A 20,512-nucleotide genomic window follows, 5' to 3' on the forward strand; every position below is an offset into this window, starting at 1 on the left:
CCCACGTGGCTGTGGGCCTGGCACGCACGCCTCTCCTTATTGATGACTCTCGTGTTTGCGTGATCCCGGGGATGGCCAGGGCTGCGCGCAGGCACGCACTTCGTGCTCCCCGGCCTCACAGATCTCCTAGAGCTTTTCCTGCAGCTGCCGCTTGGGGGCTTGTGGGGGAAGGGCGAAGCCAGCCGAGCTCGCGTGTGCAGGTGCCCGCGGGGGCGGGGTCCTGGCCCCTTTTATAACCCCGGCAGCCGGGAGCCCAGGCACGCTACATTTCTGGGCCCGGCAGGGAGTGAGTTCTCTAGGCAAGGACAGGGAGGCTCCGTGTTATCAGGCTAGTGTCAGGCTGGGGCTGAAGGGAGAAGGGTGACATTCCATAACGAGCCCCAGACAGGATGTCTTAAACTGACCCCGGGACCAGAGCGGTGCCTGGCCATCCTTGGCGCCCCTGGGAACGATTTCCTAAGAACCCTTCAAGTCTAGAGGCTCGGAGTCCGACCGACATATGGGGCTCACCTGAAGTTACTTAGCGAGGTAACGGGGAGAGGATCAAATTGCCAGTCGGTGGCAACTGGCCACAAGTCTGGCCATGCAGCGTCCAGACCTACAGGTTCTTCCCAGGGATAAGCACCAACCACGTCGGTGACTTTACCCTAGCGGTCACCCCCTTCTTTCTTTTCCCGTCTCCTTAATCAGTCAGTAAGCACTATGTGCTGGGCACTGTGCTTGGTGCTGAAGCTAAAAAAGCTAACAATTCAATAATCAGCCACGTTATACCAAGCGTCCACCACGCGCCAGGCTCTGTGCTAAGTGTGGGCCTTCAAAGAAAGGCCCAAGACAGCCCTGGCTCTTATCGTCCAATGGGGTGGCAACATGCAAACAACTGTACAAGTAAGATACAGTCTGGACAATTTGGGGTAATCTCAGGCACAAGGCACTCCCTCCCCTTCTCTTCACCAATTCTTTGGAAAATAAAAGTAGCTTTCTACTTTTAAAAAAAGGCCCGGACTGCCACTCTTTCATTTAGATCATCTGCTCCAGTATGCATCCGCACCCCCAAACCCGAGTCAGACCCATTTATATCCATAAAATGGGGGGATGAACCTCTAAGATGCCAGGGGCTGAAAACTTCCAGCCTAATCCCTAAATATCTATGGTTATTTATAGAATTCAAATGTTGGCAGATACTAGGTAAATCATGGGTGGGAAGAGGAAAAAAAAGATTAACGCCCCAAGCAAGGCAGCTAAAAGTACAGTGAAAACTTGGCCCCAAATTTGCTTGTATTTGTTATTTAAATTTAGATTTTGCAGCACTATAGTTTTAGGTACTGTTTGCGGTGACATTTCCTTAGTGTTCCCCCCCCAGCCTGTGACACCAGGGGTGGGGTGTATAATGGGAGAAAATTTTTCCTTTGAAAGATGGATCCACTATCCACCTTATTTTATAAAAGCATTTATTGATTGCTTACTGTGTGCAAGGCTATGTTCTCAGTGTTGGAGATACAAAGATAAAAACTAAACAAGGCCTGCCCTCGAGGAACTTAACATTCTAGAGGGGTGGGTTGGGGTGAGACAACATGTACTTAGATATGCCCGTGCAAATTATTTAGAAGAGCTACAACATAATTATGAGCATTTACTTTTTACAGCTCTGTGGGCCTATCACAGGGCACTTCAAAAAAGAATTTGAATGTAAAATCTTGGTGGAAATATGTCAACATGACAAGATAATTGGGTCTTTCTGTAAACTCAAAGTTTTTTAAAAGTACATTCACCAGAGGCAGCTAGGTGGGGCAGTGGATAGAGCACAGGCCCTGGATTCAGGAGGACCTGAGTTCAAATCCAGCCTCAGATACTTGACACTTAATAGCTGTGTGACCCTGGGCAAGTCATTTAACCCCAATTGCTTCACCAAAAAAAAAAAAAAAGTACATTCACCCTACATAGCTCACCGTATTTTCCCCCAAACCCAATCCAAGCCACTGCCAATATCTGAGATGCTCTTATGGGTATCTGGGTTTCCACTAAAACCCAGAATAAGGCAGAGCATTCAAAACCCTTTCCCAAACATAGCTCAGTAGCTATCATTTTTACACCACTTAATTAGGAGGGTGAGTTGGTTTTGAAAGTGCTAAAGTAGTTAAATGTTTATTTTTTCAGAACTGAAAAGTTCCCCTCAGCAGAGCTGAAACACAGGATGAAAGTAGACCAGTTAATCTCGGTCTGGAGTTATTTCCGTGAGCATCCAATTCAACAAGGCAGCATTAGATGTGTGCCATGGAAGTGTGAACTCTCTACACATGAAAAAAAAAGTGACATATTTCTGTTGACTTACAAAAGGAATCCTGGTGTGTGTTGAGCACACTTGTGGGTTTTGTCAGTGAAGGGGCGAATAGGCCACAACCACAAATAAATTCATGAGGATCTAAGACACCCACTCTTTGTGAAGTTGGGCTTATTTGAGCTTTTCCGGATGCTCCTTTTCCTCTTCTCTCGCCTGACATGTTCCATCAGTTGCTTATTCATTACACCCTCAGAAACTTAAAATGAATCTGCATACTAAAAATTATCCCTGAATAGATCCTGAAGCCCTGAGTTCTTAGTAAGAAGAGTTATTTGGGCAATATTAGTATCCTACTTTTATAGGTTACTCAAATTTACATTAGTCAGATTAAGACAAGCCATTTCAAGTCAATAAAACAAGCATTTCTTAAGAGTTTTCAAGATCTCCAGAAAGATAGAATAGAATAGTCCCTTACCTTCAGTTAGTTTACCTTCTACACAAAGAAAAAGGTACACACAGATCATAAATTGCACACCCAGCACAGAGCAGAGAGCTATTTGGGGTTAACTTTATAGTAAGAAACTACAGCGTGATGAAAAATGTTTAAATGCCACTACAGCAGTTTTAAAAACTGGAACAAGACAAAGAACGCAAGCCTGCTATTTGCAATAAACGAGCCTGTCTGCTGAGACAAGAGAAAAAGTGACCTGAAGTTCTGAGAGCTCTGTTAGCCTGGGCTTTGTTTGACACCGGGAAGTAGAAGCAAGAGGGGAAATGATGAAAGAAATAAGTATACGGGATAATATTAATTTTACAGCTATATTGGGAGACTTTGGATCTCTGATACTGACCAATCACATAACCTTGGACAGGTCATTTATTCTCTGGGGTCTTCAGTTCTTCAGCTTTAAAACGAGGGAGGTGGACCAGATGATTTCAAATGCATAAGAGAATCTCAAACCCTAAATCGATGATTCTATTACCAATATCACATTATAAATAGGTAAATAAGGGGGATTAGAAAGGTGAACACAGAAAAGAAGGGGAAAAGAAGAGAGAGGAAAGGCAGAGAAGGAACTAAGGGATCGACAGCCACAGAAACTGGGAAAACAAAAGATGACCATGAAAGAAAGAGGAGTGAGTATGCTCTGGAATATTTTATTTTATTTATTTATTTTTAAGTGAGGCAATGGGGGTTAAGTGACTTGCCTAAGGTCATATAGCTAATAAGTGTTAGGTGTCTGAGGGCACATTTGAACTCAGTTCCTTCTGACTCTAGGGCCGGTGCTCTATCCACTGCGTCACCTAGTTGCCCCTTATGCTCTGGAATCTTAGTCTCATGTAGTCTTGTCTTTTGGTCTTCGGAGCACTTTGTTTTATTCCGTGAAAATACTCTTTCAAAAATTCAGTAAACTCGTATTAAGCACCTAATAGGTGTAATAGATATAAACATTTTTCTAAAAAAATTATAGTCATCCTCAAACAGCTTAAAACTTCCCGGAGAAGGGGAGAGTAGCAGACTACTGTCCCCAGTTTTTAGAGATTTCAATATAATAGCACCCCAAGGGGAGCACTCAATTCCAGGTTGAGGTAAGGGCAGGGTAAGAGCCTTCCAGCTTCAAAAATTGTGTGACCTTGGATCAAATTAAGTCAAAGCTGGGATCTAGTCTTTCAGGTGTGGGCTCCCCACTTTTGCTCTAAGCCACCTTCTTATGCATTGTTAAACATAAATAAATACTATTGTTGGGCAAACTGGCTTCAGGACACACTGAAGGAATCTTGCCTTTCTCTGTGGTGAGTAGCTTTTTCCATTTATGACTAGGCACTGCACAGACCTAGCCTAATTTTATTGTCCTTTATGTCTGAATTCCCTTTACTCTTAAGAATTCAGCTCAACCCATACTTGCTCTCCACCACGTGTAAGGCACTGCTTGTGCCTTTGCTTGCACGTACAGAACAAACCTCCCCGCCCCCCCCCCTTCCTTCCAAAGGACTTAGTGAGAATGAATAGCTGTAAAAGTGCTCGGGGCTCCTGATAAGCGAGGTGTACCCGGACTCTAGGTTGGCTGCCCTCTGTTCCCCGCGGCGGTTCCTCCTCTCTTCTTAGTTCCGTGTTCCTCCCCCGCCCCCTTCCAAGAGGAAACAAACCACTTGGGGGCAGGGATTATGTGTATGATCTATGTTTCCTTCTTCCTCTCTCCGAGAGGAAACAAACCGCATTGTAGGGATTATATGTGTGTATGTGTATGTAGGCATATTATATATGTAAATATAATTTTTATACATGAATTATATGCATTCCTCCTCCCCCTCCCAAGAGGCAACAACCACATGGGGGTGGGGATGGGGGAGGATTATATGCATATAAGTATTGCCCTAAGTGGGGTCTCCAAGAGTGGGGTAGGACGGAACAGTAACAAAATTGGGGGCGAGTACACGCGACCACGGCCCCCAGCCGCCCTTCCCGGAGGGGGGGGGTGTTGGCACTGTCCGCAGTGCGGGGCTGCGAGAGACCCCGGGGGTCGCTGGGGGAGTTATGGCCCCTGCTGGGTTTGAGGCAGGACAAGCGCGATCAGGCGTCAGTTTCCCTACGCCCCTCCCCCCGGGAGACTGGGGAGGGGGGGGGAGATCGGACCCGAGGCGGGTCTGGGTGACCGTGCAGGCTGGAGAGGGGCGTGGGGGCTGGGCGGCGCGTGATTCTGAAGGGAGCTCAGACTCGGGGGTCAGTGCTCGAGGTGGCCTCCCGCAGGGCAGTCTCGGAGACCGGCCCACACAAACCAAGTGACGCAGGCCACGGGGCTTCATTAGGCCTCAGTTTCCCTGTCTGTCAAGTGGGGGAAGGTGGGCTGCATGTCTCAGCGGAAAGGGCCCACGAGCGGGGGACGGAGGAGCTCGGACAGCCGTGCCTCTCACAGAGTCTTGCCCCCGGCTACGCTTCCGTACCCCCTGCCAACCTCCTCCGTTTCCCCTCTTCATTCATTCCCTATCGCAGCTCCCCTTCCCACGACCCCGCTCGGCGCATGCGCACATATGACGACCATTGTTCCCGGCCCGAGCGACCCGCGCGCGCACACTAGCAAGTGGGGGTGGGCCGGGGCGGGCGGGCCGAGCCAGCGCTTCCGCGTAGGCGGCGTGGGCCATGACGTCACCGCGCCTTGACGTCTCCCGGGAGCGCGGTTGCCTGGGTGACCGGGAAAGCCGTTTCCGATTCAGCAGAGCCGAGGTCGAGGTGAGACGCCGGCTTCGCTTCTCCCGGGCCGGGGCCGCTGCCCCTCCCCCGGGAGCAGCCGTGACCTTGATCCTGAGGGGCTTCGTCAGCTGAGGCTCTCCGAGGAGTGGGGGGCTCGCTCCCCCTTCTGCCCAGAGCTCCTCTCCTCCCCTACCCCTCCCCTCTCCTCCTCCCCGCTCTCTCTCTCCCATCTCCCCATCCCCATCCCTCCTCCTCCTTCCCCCGTCCATCTCTTCCTCCAGCTTGTTCCTTCTCCCCCTTCCAACTTCCCTCCTCCTCCCCTTCCCATTCCTCTTCCCAGTCTCCTTAGGCATCTCTCCTCCCCCTCCTTCCTTCTCTTCTCCCCTGACGTACCCCTCCCTTTTCTTATACCCTTCTTCTCCTCCTTTGCCCATCCCTCCTTACTCCCCTTTCCTCCTCCCTCCTCCTCCTCCCCTTTCGTTTTCATCCTTCCCTCCTCTCCCTCCTTTATCCCTGTCTTTCTTCCCTCTCGTTCATCTTCCTCTCCTTCTCTTCTCTCCTGTTTCCCTCTCTCTTTCCGACTCTCCTCTCTTCATTTCTTTTCCTGCCGCTCCTTTCATCCTTTCCCACCCCCTTCTAGCTTCTTTCTCTTCCTACATTCCCACCCCCCTCTTCATTCTCTGGGCTTCTCTCCTGTTATCTCCCATCCCCTCTTCTCTAACCTTTCCCTCTCCTTTCTCTTTCCTTTTTCTTGAGACAGCTGATGGCAAAGTGCTTAGCACTGGACCAGGAGCCTGTATAGTCAGGAAGACCTGAGTTCAAATACGGCCTCAGACACTTACTAGCTGTGTGACCTTGGGTAGGTCATTTGACCACCATTTGCCTCAGTTTCTTCAACTATAAAATAGGGATAATTATATCTTGCTGGGTTGTTGTGAGGATCAAATGTAATAATACTGATAAGAAAACACTGAGCACAGTGGCCAGCACACAGTCCTATCTATGCCTATTCCCCTCTCTTCCTTATCCTTCCCCTTTTCTTCCCTACCCCTCCTCCTCTGCCTTTCACCTTCCCTTCTTTCTATTACCCTCCCTCTGCTGTCCCCTTTGCACTCCCACCTCTTCCCTTCTTCTTTGCTTCCCCTTGTTTCCATCTCCTTCTTTTCTCCAACCTCTAAAACTCTACCCCATCTGCTCTTTCCCCTTTTTTTTGACTCCTACAGGCTGGCTTCCTTCCCCAAAAGGTCACTCTGGAGTCATAGGCCTCTCCATCCCCCGCTTCTCTCTCCCCATTCTTGTCGATGGCACTTCAGGAAAGGGCCAAGACTGTGAGGTTTACACCGTTGCCTCAGGCACCATTTTTAAATAAAGCCTTGCCAATTTTCTGGCAGGCCTTGGCGCTGAGCCAAGCACTCAGCCCTTCCAAGGAAGATATTCAGGCAGGATTTGTATTAGGCATTGCTCTCACCTACAGAAGGGTCGAGGAAAAGGCATGAGTCAATAGCCCAGGCTCACTCCGCTGGGTTAGGAACGGTATTAGAAGTGAGATGGACTCATAGATTCTGGGCAGTTCTTTGGGTATCTCCATCCACGTGTGGTGAGTTCAGAGGAAGCTCCCCAAGCAGTGAGGGATGCTTGACATGTCACAGGACAGTTGCCTGGCAACTGTCAAGTAGGAAGAACTCTGAGCTCCCTTGATAATTGCCTTGTATTGTTAAAGCAGAAACGGGGGGGGGGGGGGGGAGCTAGGTGGTGCAATGGATGAAGCCCTGGCCCTGGATTCAGGAGGACCTGAGTTCAAATCCGACCTCAGACACTTGACATGTACTAGCTGTGTGACCCTGGGCAAGTCACTTAACCCTCGTTGCCCTGAAAAAAAAATATATATATATATATGTATATCTCAACCATCTAAAGCAGAAAGCAACACAAAGTTGGGGAATTCTTTGTTGTGACTCGACTGCTCTGCAGTCCTTTAATTCATCCTTTTTAGGGGTCCTTTCCATTTCCCCCTAGAAAATGTCCCAGCCTGTTGTCTTCAAGCTGCCAACCTAACTCAGTGATGGTGACCACTGTCCTACCTCACCAAGAAGATGAGAGTCCTCTCACTGTCCTTTTGCTCCACCTCACTAATTCTCTCCAATCCTCTCTCATCTTTCTGTTCTTCAGTCTCTGAGGACACACTTCCCTTCCTCCTTGCCTAATTTACCCTGCCACCTTAAAGCATTTATTAAGAATCTACTGGGGCAGCTAGGTGGCGCAGTGGATAGAACACTGGCCCTGGAGTCAGGAGTACCTGAGTTCAAATCTGGCCTCAGACACTTAACACTTACTAGTTGTGTGACCCTGGGCAAGTCACTTAACCCCAATTGCCTCACTTAAAAAAAAAAAAAGAATCTACTACTATGGGCAAGGCACTGTACTAGTCACCAGGGGCACTAAGCACGCAAACAAACATCCAAAATAATTTGTTCCTGCCTTTAAAGATCTTCTCATTTCTTTCGTGTGTATGTGTGTGGGGGTGGTGGGAAGTGGGAAGAGGAGTCAGTCCTGGTAGCAGAGTCCTTGTTCTTCCTCCTCAGCCCAGCCCAGGCTGCCTTCCCCTATCTCCAGTCTCACTAGCCCTACAAGCCCCTTGCCCTCTTCCTGTAAACACATGCGTATCTTTTCTACCCTTATTATCAGTCAGCTGAGCCCTGAATCAAGTGCTTTCCCAAAGCTTTTCTCTGCTAAACCTATTGAAAAAGCAATATTCACTTTGCCCCTAACGCCTCCTCATGTGGAGGCAGCCCCAAGTTTGTGAAGGCTGTGTCAGAACCTTGAGGCCCTGGTAGGGCCTGAACTAACATTTCTTCATCTATAAAATGGGCATGATGATGGTGGCCTGTTGTGAGCATCAGATAAGGTGATATTTGCAAAGCGCTCTGCAACTTGAAAGCCTTCTCTCTCCTATACAAATAAGTGTACACACACACACACACACACACACACACACACACACACACAACCAACTTGAGAAGGCGTCCTACGAGGCCTCTGTGCTGAATTACATCTTTGCTCCCCCAGGACTAACCTAGTTGAGTTGAGACACAACAACCACCATTTGTGTCATATTTTAAGGTTTGCAAAGCTCACTATGTACAAGATCTCATTTGACCCTCACAACATCCCTGTGAGGTAGGTACTACTATCATTCCTATTTTACAGATGTGGGAACAAGCAGACAGAGGTTGTGACTCATCCAGGGGCCCACAACTAGAAAGGATTTGAATTCAGGTTCTCCTGACTCCTTGAGTCTATGTTTATCCACTGTGCCATCAGTTAGTCTGACTGTGAGGCACTGAGTTGTAGAGGGACTGTATGGGTACCTACTCGTAGTTGTCATGGAGTGCCTGTGCCTACCACACTACAGATCTCCGAGGGACTGAAGTAAGCCCTTTGCCTTCCTTGCCGCTTTACCTTCTTGTTTTCTTACCGCCCTATAGCAACTATGTCTAGCGGCATCCTCATCTACAGATCACGCGGTCTTGCTTGTTCATCCTTGACCTCTCTGTGCATCTGACACTGTTCATCTTGAAATGTTCTTGCCTTCACTTGGACCGTTCCTCCAACGTCTCCTGACCGCTCCTCGTCTGTTTTCATCAATGTTTCTTCTCCTCCTGCCCGGTAAATGTAGCTGTTCCCTGAGGCAGAGTCTGTCTTAGCCTGTCGTCTTTATTCTCTGCAGAATCTCCCTTGGGGTCTGACTGAGGGGGAAAGTGCTGACCAAAGACTTAAGTTGGAGTCCCAGCTTTGCTTTTTGCTAGTTGTGTGATCCTGTGCCTCGGTCTCCTTTTCTGCTAAGTGGGGATTGAAGTACTTAGAGGACCTACACATAGAATCACGTTAAAACACTATAGGAATGTGGAATGTGACTATTACCTCATCCATTCCCACACTTTCATCTATCACTTTCTGGCAGATCATTAACAAATCTCTGTTTCCGGCCCTTATGTGTCATTACAATCTCAACATGCTCCCAACACAACTCACTGTTTTCACCCAACAGCAAGTTACTCTTCTTTGTTGTTCAGTTGTGTCCGACTCTTCATGACCCCCATGGGGTTTTCTTGGCAAAGATACTGGAATGATTTGCCATTTCCTTCCCCAGAATATTATACAGAAGAGAAAACTGAGACAAACAGGGTGAAGTGACTTGCCCAGGGTCACACAGCTGGTAAGTGTCTGGGATTAGATTTGAACTCAGGTCTTCCTGATTCCAGGCCCAGGGCTCTATCTGCTGCAGTGCCACCTAGCTGCATGTACTCAGACTTGAAACTTTGGTCATGGCTTGTCTCTTCTTCACCAGTCAAACCCAGTCTCTAAGTTCTGTTGTTTCTATGTCACAGTTAGCTTTCAGGTCTCTCCTGTCTTCTCTATTCCTACTGATACTACATAAGGCCAGGCCCACGTTACTTTTTTTTTTTTTTTGTGAGGCAATTGGGGTTAAGTGATTTGCCCAGGGTCACACAGCCAGAAAGTCTTAAGTGTCTGGGGCCAGATTTGAACTCAGGTCCTCCTGACTCCAGGGCCAGTGCTCTATCCACTGTGCCATCTAGCTGCCCCCACTTTACTTTTTAAAAAGTGTTTTATTGATGGCCTCTGTCATTAGTCACAGTCATTTCAGGGAGGAAGAAAAGCTCAATTTTCCCTCCTTAAGATCAACCTTCCCTTGAAACAACTATAAAAGAAGTTTAAAAAGCACCCAGGACGGCACCTGCACCTGGCACTGTACACAGTGTTCTGCCGGGCCCCTTGTTACTTCTTGGTCAGACTGCTGCAGTCCTGCTGAGAGGAGCCTCCTACCCATTGGAGAACGCTTCCTCTTTTGCAGCCTGGCCACAGCAAGCTTGCTGAAGCTTTCACAATCCTTCGTTGATTCCTGGTTGCCTCTTACATGGCATCCAAACCCTGAGTCTGGGGTCCTCGCCCCAGTCCACCATCTCTGGCCTTACCTTCCCCGTCTCCCATAAATGCTCTCCTCCTTGATGGTGACCCACTGCCTCACTCCCCGGGACCTTTGTTACTGCTGTTCCCTCTCCTTACGGAGCCTTCTCAGCCTTGGGACTTGTCAAAGTCCTGGCCATTCCCCAAGGCCCAGCACAAACACTCTCCTCTTTATGGAGCATTCCTTAGGTCAGAACCTCCACGATACTTTCTTTGTACCTCTCTTGGGAAACTTGGGCTCGGGTTTTTATCACAGTCATTTGTGTAGCCCATCCTTTAGAGGCGAATCTACTCGACCACAGGAGTTGTTTATTATTCCTCTTTTCGTCTCCCTTGAACTCTTAGTACAGTGTCTTGTACATCCTAGCTGCTTGATAATATTTATTGAGTGAATGAATGAATGATTTTCTTCAATTGGTAGTGGTGTCTTGAGCACACAGCTCGAATATGCACAGAGCTATTTGTAAGATGTATAATATAGAGTTATTATAATAATAATAATACATACCTTATCATCATATTTCCATGTTAATGAGAGATCGTTGAAAGGTAATTGGCTAATATCTATAACCATATATATCTATCATAGCTGAGATATAAATATAAAATAATATACCAAGCACAGAATAGCTTCTGAGGTCAAAGTTATAACGTCTTCCTACTGATATTTCTAGTTTAAAAAAAACAACAAGAGTCTAAATAATGTATCAGTCTCATATAGTATGGGGTTGAGAATAAAGTGTAAGAAAAAATATTATTGGTATTTATTTGTCTTGTCAGTTTTATATCCTAACAATAGATTGTTACCCATGGCTTGGGTCTGTTGTTGTATGTTAATGTCAGTTTGTTCTGAGATATAAAAAGAGAATGATGAGAGATTCTGTTGTAGTCTGTGTATGCCAATAGACTTTTTTCACAACGACCTTGAATAGTTAGGAAGGGTGTTTGTATTAACAAATGAAATAATGAATCCTCCCCTCAGTGGCAGCAAACAGCTGAATAATAATAATAATAATAAAAAAGGACCCAAAGTGCTGCTTTAAGGCAAGAACAGTATTTGAATAGTAATTGATCCATGGAGCATGTGGGCAAGGCATTCTGTTCCCTTGGCCAGTGGTAGGAGGAGGGAAATACTAAAAAAAAACACAACAACAACAACCATCCCCAGTCTTGAGAACATTCTGGCCTTTTGAAAGATTAAGAGAGAACTTAAACCTCTACTAGTGAATAATGATCAAATCACAATCCTTTAAGGGAAAATATTTGAATTAAGAAATTACCCTATTTCTACTGTCAGTAAAATATTGGCATAGTCTTTGATGCATTGATTAAAAAGCCTTTTGCCTACTCTGGATTTTTTGGGCACATATTTTAATGTAAGAAACTGAAATATAAATATTTTGACTTTTACTTTTTCATTCAAAAACTCCACCAAAATAAATTCTCATCTGTATCATCTACTGAGTTAAAACACTAATCATTTTACTAGTTTTACTGGTAATCTTTTCAGAAATCAAGACTTTCAAAATGAAACAAGTATATATGTGTGTGTATATAAAGTTTAAGATACTGATCTCTGCTCTCTATTCCTAAACCAGTAGTGGTTAGAAATTACTAAAGAAAGTACTTTTAGGCTGTTGGATCCCTGAGGAAGGGATTAGCCATAGTTTTCAAGGAGTGGAACTAATGAGAGAACATTGTTTACTTGGCAGAGCAGCCAGTAACATGATTTTTCCTATAATTTAAGCATAACTAGTTATTGTGAGAAAACTACAACAGCATCTCCTGCCTCAAGGTCAATGAAACCTCTTTTGAAAGAGTGATTATCTAGAAATACATCCTCAGAAATTCCCACACATTTCTATTTGCAGCTTACCTTTGACCTCAGTTCTTTAACTTGAATTCTGACTCTCTATGATTCTCACCCTTTTTAGGTATTTCCCTTCAGACTTTTCTAAGTGTGTGTTGGGAAAGTATGGACCGGCACATCCCCGTACACGCCTTGCCTGAAGAAATCCAGAAGGTATGAAATGTTGTTACTCCATTTCGACATGAGGAAAGTTTTAGAAATTAGATAGAAGCCTGTCTTCTGTCCAGATTGTGCAGGGGAGCCTTCTGAGTCAGGGAAGGGTTTATATTGAGGCACATGGATGGGGCACTCAGTTATATTTCCTATAAATAATCTGCCAGCCATACTTTGGTGAGGTTGTTTAGAGAGGCCTGCCTACTACGGGAATCGATCTGGTCGCTCCTTTTACATTCCTGGATTGACTCCGACCTCCCAGGAAGCCCCAAGTCCTTGGATTCAAGCTGTAGGCCAAAAGGTTATTCTCAGCCCTTTCAGGATGTAATGGGACAGACCATCCTAGTTTAGTTAAAAACTACAATTAGCTCTTCACATGCTGTCATGGATTTTAGACCACCCATTTTGTGCTCAATTCCTTATCTCTTTGTGGTCCCATTCTCTGCCGACATCCTGCTTCTGCTTCCCAAGGTGTCACGCCCTCAGCAACCTTGTCGGAGTGAGAAGGCCAACAAGTCCAGGGCTCCGGTCTCATCTCCTGATCAGATAGCAGAACGGGACATTTAAACCGATGCACTTAATTTGATTTCCCTCTTTTGTTCAAGTGGAGGACAGGAGCCAAATGTAGAACCAGGGGCTAGGCTGCTTGGGCTTCAGTTCAGGCTAGAAAGGGGATCCGGCCCTCTTTCCTGCATGGAGGAGTAAGTCAGCAGGAAGGAACCGGACAGGCTGGGAGAATGGGGCAGTGGAAGGCTCTACAGAGAAGCTTCTCTTCCATTTGAAAGCAGGGCACGCTGTGTGTCCAGGGGACTGCTCTAGGGACAGTTGGGATACAAAGATGTACGACGAGGGTCCTGCATCAAAATGTTTGCAGTCTGGGTGTGGAGAAAAACAGACAAAAATGAATGATGTAAGGAAGTGTGTGCCCAAGTGCTACTTGGTAATAAATGTGTGGGAATTCAGAAGAAGCCAAGAACTGTGTGGATTGTTTCCTGAAAGGGTTAAGAGAGTTGAAGGGTATTCGGGTGGGATTTGGGGGGACAGGGGAGGAGGGAGCATACTGAAGGTTGGAAGGGGTAGGGAGATGGGGTCACGTGGGGAAGGACACGAGGCTGCAGAATCCAGTGGGTACAACTTTGAATACCTGGCTCTCCTGTGAGCAAAGGGAAACCATGGAAGAGGCAGGAACGGCAGAATGAAAGCTTGGATTGTAATAAGCCGCCCTCAGGAACTCAAGTCCTCTTTGGAAGTAAAAGTTGGTGGTGAAATCTGCCTCCAGCAGGCCTGCTTTCCTCAGGCCTTACAGAGAGAAGGCAGGCGTGGGGCTGGTCTCCAGGCTCATCCTCCTGGGCCCTTCTCTTAGAGTCCACCGACAGGATGTTTCTTATATAAGTGAAGGCCTTTGTCTTCTAAGCAGGAGGCCTTTCATGCCAGCTTCCTTGGCTGGACTTGGATGTTTTCCTCTCCATCCCAATAGAGTTGTCCAGTTCTGTGCTCTCTCCAGGGTCATTGGGTCTGCCACCTGTCTCTGCCTTCCTGGAGAGCCCCCAATAGCAACACCCACAGCCACAGCCCCAGGGGTCAGAATTCCCCTCAGAGTTACAGAAGTAGAGTGGTTTTATTGTGATCTGATAACATTCTGGTTGGGTTTTAGTATATCAACAACTAAAACGAAAACATCTTTTCTCTCAGCAAAGGAGTAACTCTTGAGAAACAAAAACAACCACAAGGATATTATTCGTATTAGCAAAAACCAATAAAGGTATTTTTCTGTAGTTTTTTTTTTAAATCAACGTATATATTTAAATGTAAGTTTAAAAAAAACACTTTGAAAAACATGTGCTGCTCATTTAGCAAAATTGAAACAGGCCTTTTCATTTTAAAATTGGTGACAAAATGAATGTTTGTCATAGGATTTTTGCCCCAGGAGTTCTTTATTAGCCCGGCACACAAAGTAAAATAAAGTGTCTCCAGTTGTTTGTTTTGCCAAACAGAAGAGGTGGTGCGAGAGCTGGAGAGCAGCCTGTTCTTTTGGGATAACAATCCCCTTCCCTCCCTGTAACAGCTCATTTTGTCCTCTTTCAGTAAAGTAATTTTAGTCCTTTGGAACTTTGAAATTTATTCAGAATAACAGTTTTATATTTCCGAGCACAGATTGTGACTGCCAGAAGAAATAAACTTAATTTTCCAGGTTGTTCTGGGCCACTGTAGTGAGGGTCAGATTTTGTGTTGAATTAAAAAAAAGAGGCAAAAGAAAATAAAGATGATGGTCAGAATGCTGGCTTGAGTGTCTCGGAGAGAAAGGTGTGATGTTTGGTTCTTCTGTTTTGTTTTTAACAAAGCATTTGAAACAGATTCTAACAGACAAAAAAAAAAAGGAAAAGCAGACTTATCCTTTTTAAAAACTGCTCTTGCACAGTCTGTATTCACCTTCTTCACAATGGATTACTTTGCTTTCCATAAATGTTATTTTTTGTCTTTGAACTAGTTTTCTTTTAAATTTTTTCTTATTCATTGCTAAATTATACTTTCAAGTGATAGTTTATTAGAATGAATGCTATTTTCCAGATATTGACTTTTAAATCTCTGCTTAATGTTGATGGGTATGTAACCTTGGCATCCCTGGGAATATGTGGTATCTTGGTCCTCAGCAAACATGATTTTGGAGAGCATCGACAAGCTTTGGGAGAGGGTTGGGAGAAGTTTCCATGTCTTCAGTACAGGGCTGGTGATGACAGGCCTGGACAGAGAAGGAGGCCGCTCCGCGTGTCTATAGGAACTTGCTTCATGACCTGGGCCAGTTCCTCCCACTTTCCTTATCCATTAAAATAGGAGTTTGGGCTACTGGATCTCAAAGGGCCCTCGCACTTGACCCTTCTCTGGGTCTTATCTTCATCTGTTAAATGAGGATGTTGTCCTGGATAACAATGATGGAAATATTTTACTTTCAATATTCTCAAATCATCTTCCATTGATTAAGAAATTGAAGCCTTATTTAACAAAAACTTGCATGAGACAGACATTGTTATTTTAGTCTCATCTTATGGGGCAGCTAAGTGGTGCAAGTTCATAGAGCACTAGCCCTGAAGTTGGGAGGACCTGAGTTCAAAACCTCAACTCTGACACTTACTAGCTGTGTGACCCTGGGCAAGTCACTTAACCCTCATTGCCTTAAAACATCTGGGGCCATCTCCAGTTGTTCTGATGTATTGGTATATCTTTCCACTGGCTCTGGAGAGGAGAGTGAGGTTGGTGACTTTGCACAGCCCTCCCTCACTTAAATCCAATTCACTGCTAGTCATGACATCACCTCAACAGCAGGCCCATTTTACAGATAAAAGCTTAGAAAAGTTAAGTGATTGATCCTTAGTGACATGGCTAGTAAGTGTTAGAGGAGGATTTGAATGTAAGTCCTTCTTACCCTGCTCTAGCAGACTTTCTGTAGTATTTAGAAGATTAAGTCATGTGTTAGGTTTCTTTCATAATTTGTATAATCTTATAGACTTCTTGAGTCCAGGGCCCAGGCCTGGCTGAGGGTGAGGTTCTCCTCCCAGGGTGTGAATGGCTTTGTTACCTAAGAGGGAAGGACAAAACTGGACAGTTACAGCATTGGAAGGGACCTTCTGTGCCACTTAGTCCTACCACTCCCCTCTACAGATGGACCAGAGAGGTCAAGGAATTTGTCCACACTTACAGGTGGTGAGTGGCAGAGGAGGCAGGGTTACAGCCCAAGCCCTGACTCCCTGGCCTATTTCTCTTTTTACTGTGGATGGTGGCATCCTCTCCTTTCCCTGGAGAAGGCTTTATCCCTTGGGAGGCAGGAGGACTACCTTTTCTGGGGGCCGAGGGGCTTGGCATGGAAAGGGAAAGAGGCATGTGGACTATAGAAGGCATCTCCATGCCCTGTAGGTGGCGATTACTTCTGTTAATACAAAAAGCAAGTGGTTGAAATATATCTACTTTGATCAAGAGAGAAATTACTTAATATCTGTAAAATTTGTACATTAATGTCTCTAGGTCAGTACTTTTAAAGCTCACTGTGTTCTAATTGCAGAAGGGGACTATCTCATCATTTATATAGAAATGTCACTTCATTATGACATTTGCTCTGTGATCTTTGAAAAATAGGTTTATATCCAACCACCCACATTTATGGGAATTGTCTTTAAGTAGCTGTTTATTTGACTTTTCCTTTCTCCTTTTTCACTTGGAAAGAACTGGGTCCTGTTACCGAAGAGGAGCTGGAGTGGCCATTGTTGAGTCCACCAAGGGATTTCTGAGGTTTTTTTGCTGACTTCCAAGAGAAGCAGCACTTCCCTAGAGAGCTTGTAGTTACACAAATTCCTGAGGAGGCTCCCAAAGACTCATACATAGGGTCATCTGCATCCATTAATTCGTTGTACAAATAATGACTTGAACCTAAGCTGTTTGTCTATTTAAACTGGTAAATCCTAATTTCTTGGTGTGCTTGGAAACGATGAATATTCATTCATATCACCCACCCTTGCTTGGGGGTACCCCAAGCTTTGCCCAGGGCCTTATTCTCTCTCTAGATTAGGGCTTCTTGACCTTTTTGTGGGTGTCATGGGTCCTCTTTTTTAGAGTGGTGAAGCATATGGAATGTTTTTCAGTGAAATGTTTTTAAATGCACAAAATTAAAATACATAAAATTTCAAAGGAAACCACTTCTATTGAAACACAAATATCTGCTCGGCATCACTAAAAAACAAGAGAAATGAAAATCAAAACAAGTCCAAGGCTTCACCTTATATCCTACAAATTAGGGAGGATGACAAAAGATAGGGATAATGAATGTTGGAAAAGTTGTAGGGGGATGGGCACTCTAGCATTTTGTGGGTGGGACCGTGAATCAGTGCCACCATTTGGACAAGCAATTCAGAATTATGCAGATGAAGTGATTAATATACCCATGCCCTTTGTTGTTTTGTGGTTTTCTGTGTTTTTCTTTTCTATTCTTTTTCGTGGGGCAATGAGGGTCAAGTGACTTGCCCAGGGTCACACAGCTAGTAAATGTCAAGAGTCTGAGGTCAGATTTGAACTCAGGTCCTCCTGAATCCAGGGCCGGTACTCTATCCACGGTGCCACCTAGCTGACTCCTACCCATACCCTTTGACCAGTGATTCTAAGAAAGCCATCAATTAGAAGAAAGTCACCATATACACCAAAATATTTATAGCAAAACTTTTTGTGATAGCAAAGAAGTAGAAATAAAGTACATGTTCTTCGAATGGGGAATGGTTAAAGGAGTTATATAGTACATGAATATAATGGAATGTGACTGTGCTGGAAGAAATGATGAATGTGCTGAATATAGGGAAACATGCAATGAGCTCTTTGAACTGATGCAGAGCCAAGAAAACCACATACATAGTGGCTAAAACAATGTAAGTGGAAACAATGCCTCCCTTCAAAATCCAAAGGGAATGTAACAGAGTTACAAAGATCAAGCAGGACTCCCTGAAGGAGCACAAAAAGGTGATCAGCCCACCTCCTTGCAGAGGAGGGAGGTCCATGAACATTGCATGTTACTCATATTTTCAGACTTTTTTGATGTATTGATCAGTTTTTTTCCCCTCCCCCCTTCCTTTTTTTGTCTTGAAAAATTTTATTTGTTATATAGGATGACTTCTTGTTGGAAAGGAGGAGAGAGAGATGATGTAGAAAAACAATAAAAATCAATAAAAAGCTTATTTTAAAAAGAAATACGATTACCAAAATATTTCAGGAATCAAATTCACAGGACCCAGCATAAGAACCCCTGATGTAATGAAATTAATAGGAAATCTGTGGTTATATAATTATTGTACGGACCCATTTGGCAGTCTGGTGAAGCCTATAGACTACCCTTCCTAGAATAATGTTTTAAAATAAATGAGATTACAATGTTAACCTATCATAGCAGTTATTGAAATAGTAAAACAAAACAAAACAAATCCCAGACTCCAGAGAACTTTCTGATTTGTATGGGCAGAAGAAGTTCCACAGATCCCATCCCTACTCCTCTTTTCCTTCCTACAAATAAAAGGAATATACTTAAACCAAAGAGGTGATTCAGTCTCTTAATATTGTCATGCAAGGTGGTCCCAGAGGAAAGCCTGTTCTCCCAGGCTTCTATTACAAATCTGAATGTACATGGGCTCAGAAATACTTTTGCTAATGGGTCAGAGTGCCTTCAGGTGGGAAAACAAGCATTGCCATAGGAAATGTACTTGGGCTGGATATTTAGTTTGAGACAAAGTTGTTAATATACATTTTATTGGTGAGTGAATAGGAATTGAAGTTTCCCAGTATTGTGGCTCTGTGGATTAACCAGCTTGGGTCAGCCACCCAGCCCTCTTTCATTTCTATAAACTTGAAAGTACTTGAGAATGAGCTCCTCTGGTGACTTAACCTTCAGAGGGTGACTGGAGTCCATTCATTCATTCATTCATTCATTCATTCATTCATTCATTCACTTATCTATCTATCTATCTATCTATCTATCTATCTATCTATCTATCTATCTATCTATCTATCTATCTATCTATCTATCTATCTATCTATTTTGGTGAGGCAATTTGGGTTAAGTGACTTGCCCAGGGTCACACAGCTAGTAAGTGTTAAGTGTCTGAGGCCAGATTTGAACCCTGGTCCTCCTGACTCCAGGGCCGGCGCTCTCTCCACTGCGCCATCTAGCTGCCCCAAGAAGTCGGCATGGGTGACTGGAGTCCTAACCGACTGGGTCCACAATGGATTTTTAAATCGAATCATCACAGTATTATTAATAAGAAACGTCAGTCCTGCCATCTAATATCTTTTCGAATATAGTCCGTTAAAGAATGCAGACACCCCTGAAAGGATTAATACAGGAAGCTGCAGTCAGCGATCATTCACTGCTCAATTATCAGTTCGTGAATTAGACGTCTCTCTTCTTAAATGCTAGATGAGAACAGGTGAGGGATTTTTGATTGAGCAGGCAGAGGGAGGACAGGTGGAGAGTCTTGGACCATGGGGCACAGCAGGTTGGGGCCTCAGCGACCAGTGTGAGGACGCTGGGTCCCTGGGATGGTTGGGTTCAGAAAACAAAAGTGAAGGATTATCAAAGACAACTTTCACTTGCTTCCCATGTTGCAGGGAGTTGGATCTGAAAAAGAGCCCTGCGCCTCATAGATGAAGTTCTTAAAGCACAGAGCATTAAAACAGTGTATCTAGAAGTTCATTTTCAAACAGCTCATTTACTGGGGTCCTACCTCCTCCAAAGGGCATCACAGAAGGACCACAAACATCTTCTTGTCACAGATGATAAACCACCCCCTTTCTTTGCTTACTGAACTCAGAATTGTGCTAACAAACGCTGGTAGGAGAGCAAAGCCAGAAATGTGTTTCCATAGATTCTGACAACTTGGCTTCCCAACTTACCTCATTGGGTAAAGTAATTATAGTCTATCATGTCTTTTCAGTCTCACAGAAGCAAGTTTATTAGCTTATAAGGTGACTCTTGAGTGATTTAGAAAGCACGACAATCTTCACGTTCGTTTGCAGTTTTACCAACAGAAAATTATGCAAAGTATATGGTGTTGGAGGAATCTGTCATTTACTTAGCATCAATGGCATGTTATCACTGAGACATTTAGGGTAGACTTGGACCTAGCTGGGACTTGTATAGGAAAGTCCCTTGACTTCCCTGGGCCTTGACCTCTTTAGCTCTCAAATGAAAATGGTTTGTTTAGATCTCAGTGGTTCCTTCCAGCTCTGATGTTCTGTAATCCTGGGATTTGAAGTGGAGGGCCCTCCAGCCTGCTCATTTTATAATCATTATATTAGCATGTTCCTTTAATCACAGTCAGTAGCATTCAATTCATTTGAATTTCGACTTTTATAAGACTTGTCCTATCAGCAGCCACTCTAGGATAATAAGGGAGATAGATGCAAAGTTGAATAAGACTTTGTTCCTGTTTTTGTGGAGCTAATCAGGGAGATAATGTGCCAACAACCTTGGACATACAAGTTATATAGACTATAAATGGAAGGTACT

General features: G+C 44.7%; 1 protein-coding gene across 1 annotated transcript in view; it reads left to right on the forward strand.

Annotated features, from left to right (window-relative positions):
* Positions 1-3,350: 3,350 nt before the first annotated feature.
* The window catches only part of LEKR1 (leucine, glutamate and lysine rich 1), a 162,138-nt gene continuing 144,976 nt past the window's right edge, over positions 3,351-20,512 (forward strand). Inside the window, exons 1-2 of the mRNA XM_043996228.1 lie at positions 3,351-3,415; positions 12,389-12,477. Of these exons, the coding sequence (XP_043852163.1) occupies positions 12,430-12,477 (48 nt within the window). The 5' untranslated portion in view covers positions 3,351-3,415; positions 12,389-12,429. The remainder of the gene's footprint in view (positions 3,416-12,388; positions 12,478-20,512) is intronic.

This window comes from Dromiciops gliroides, chromosome 3, assembly GCF_019393635.1.
Source record: "Dromiciops gliroides isolate mDroGli1 chromosome 3, mDroGli1.pri, whole genome shotgun sequence".
In the NCBI taxonomy this organism is placed as follows: Eukaryota; Metazoa; Chordata; class Mammalia; order Microbiotheria; family Microbiotheriidae; genus Dromiciops; species Dromiciops gliroides.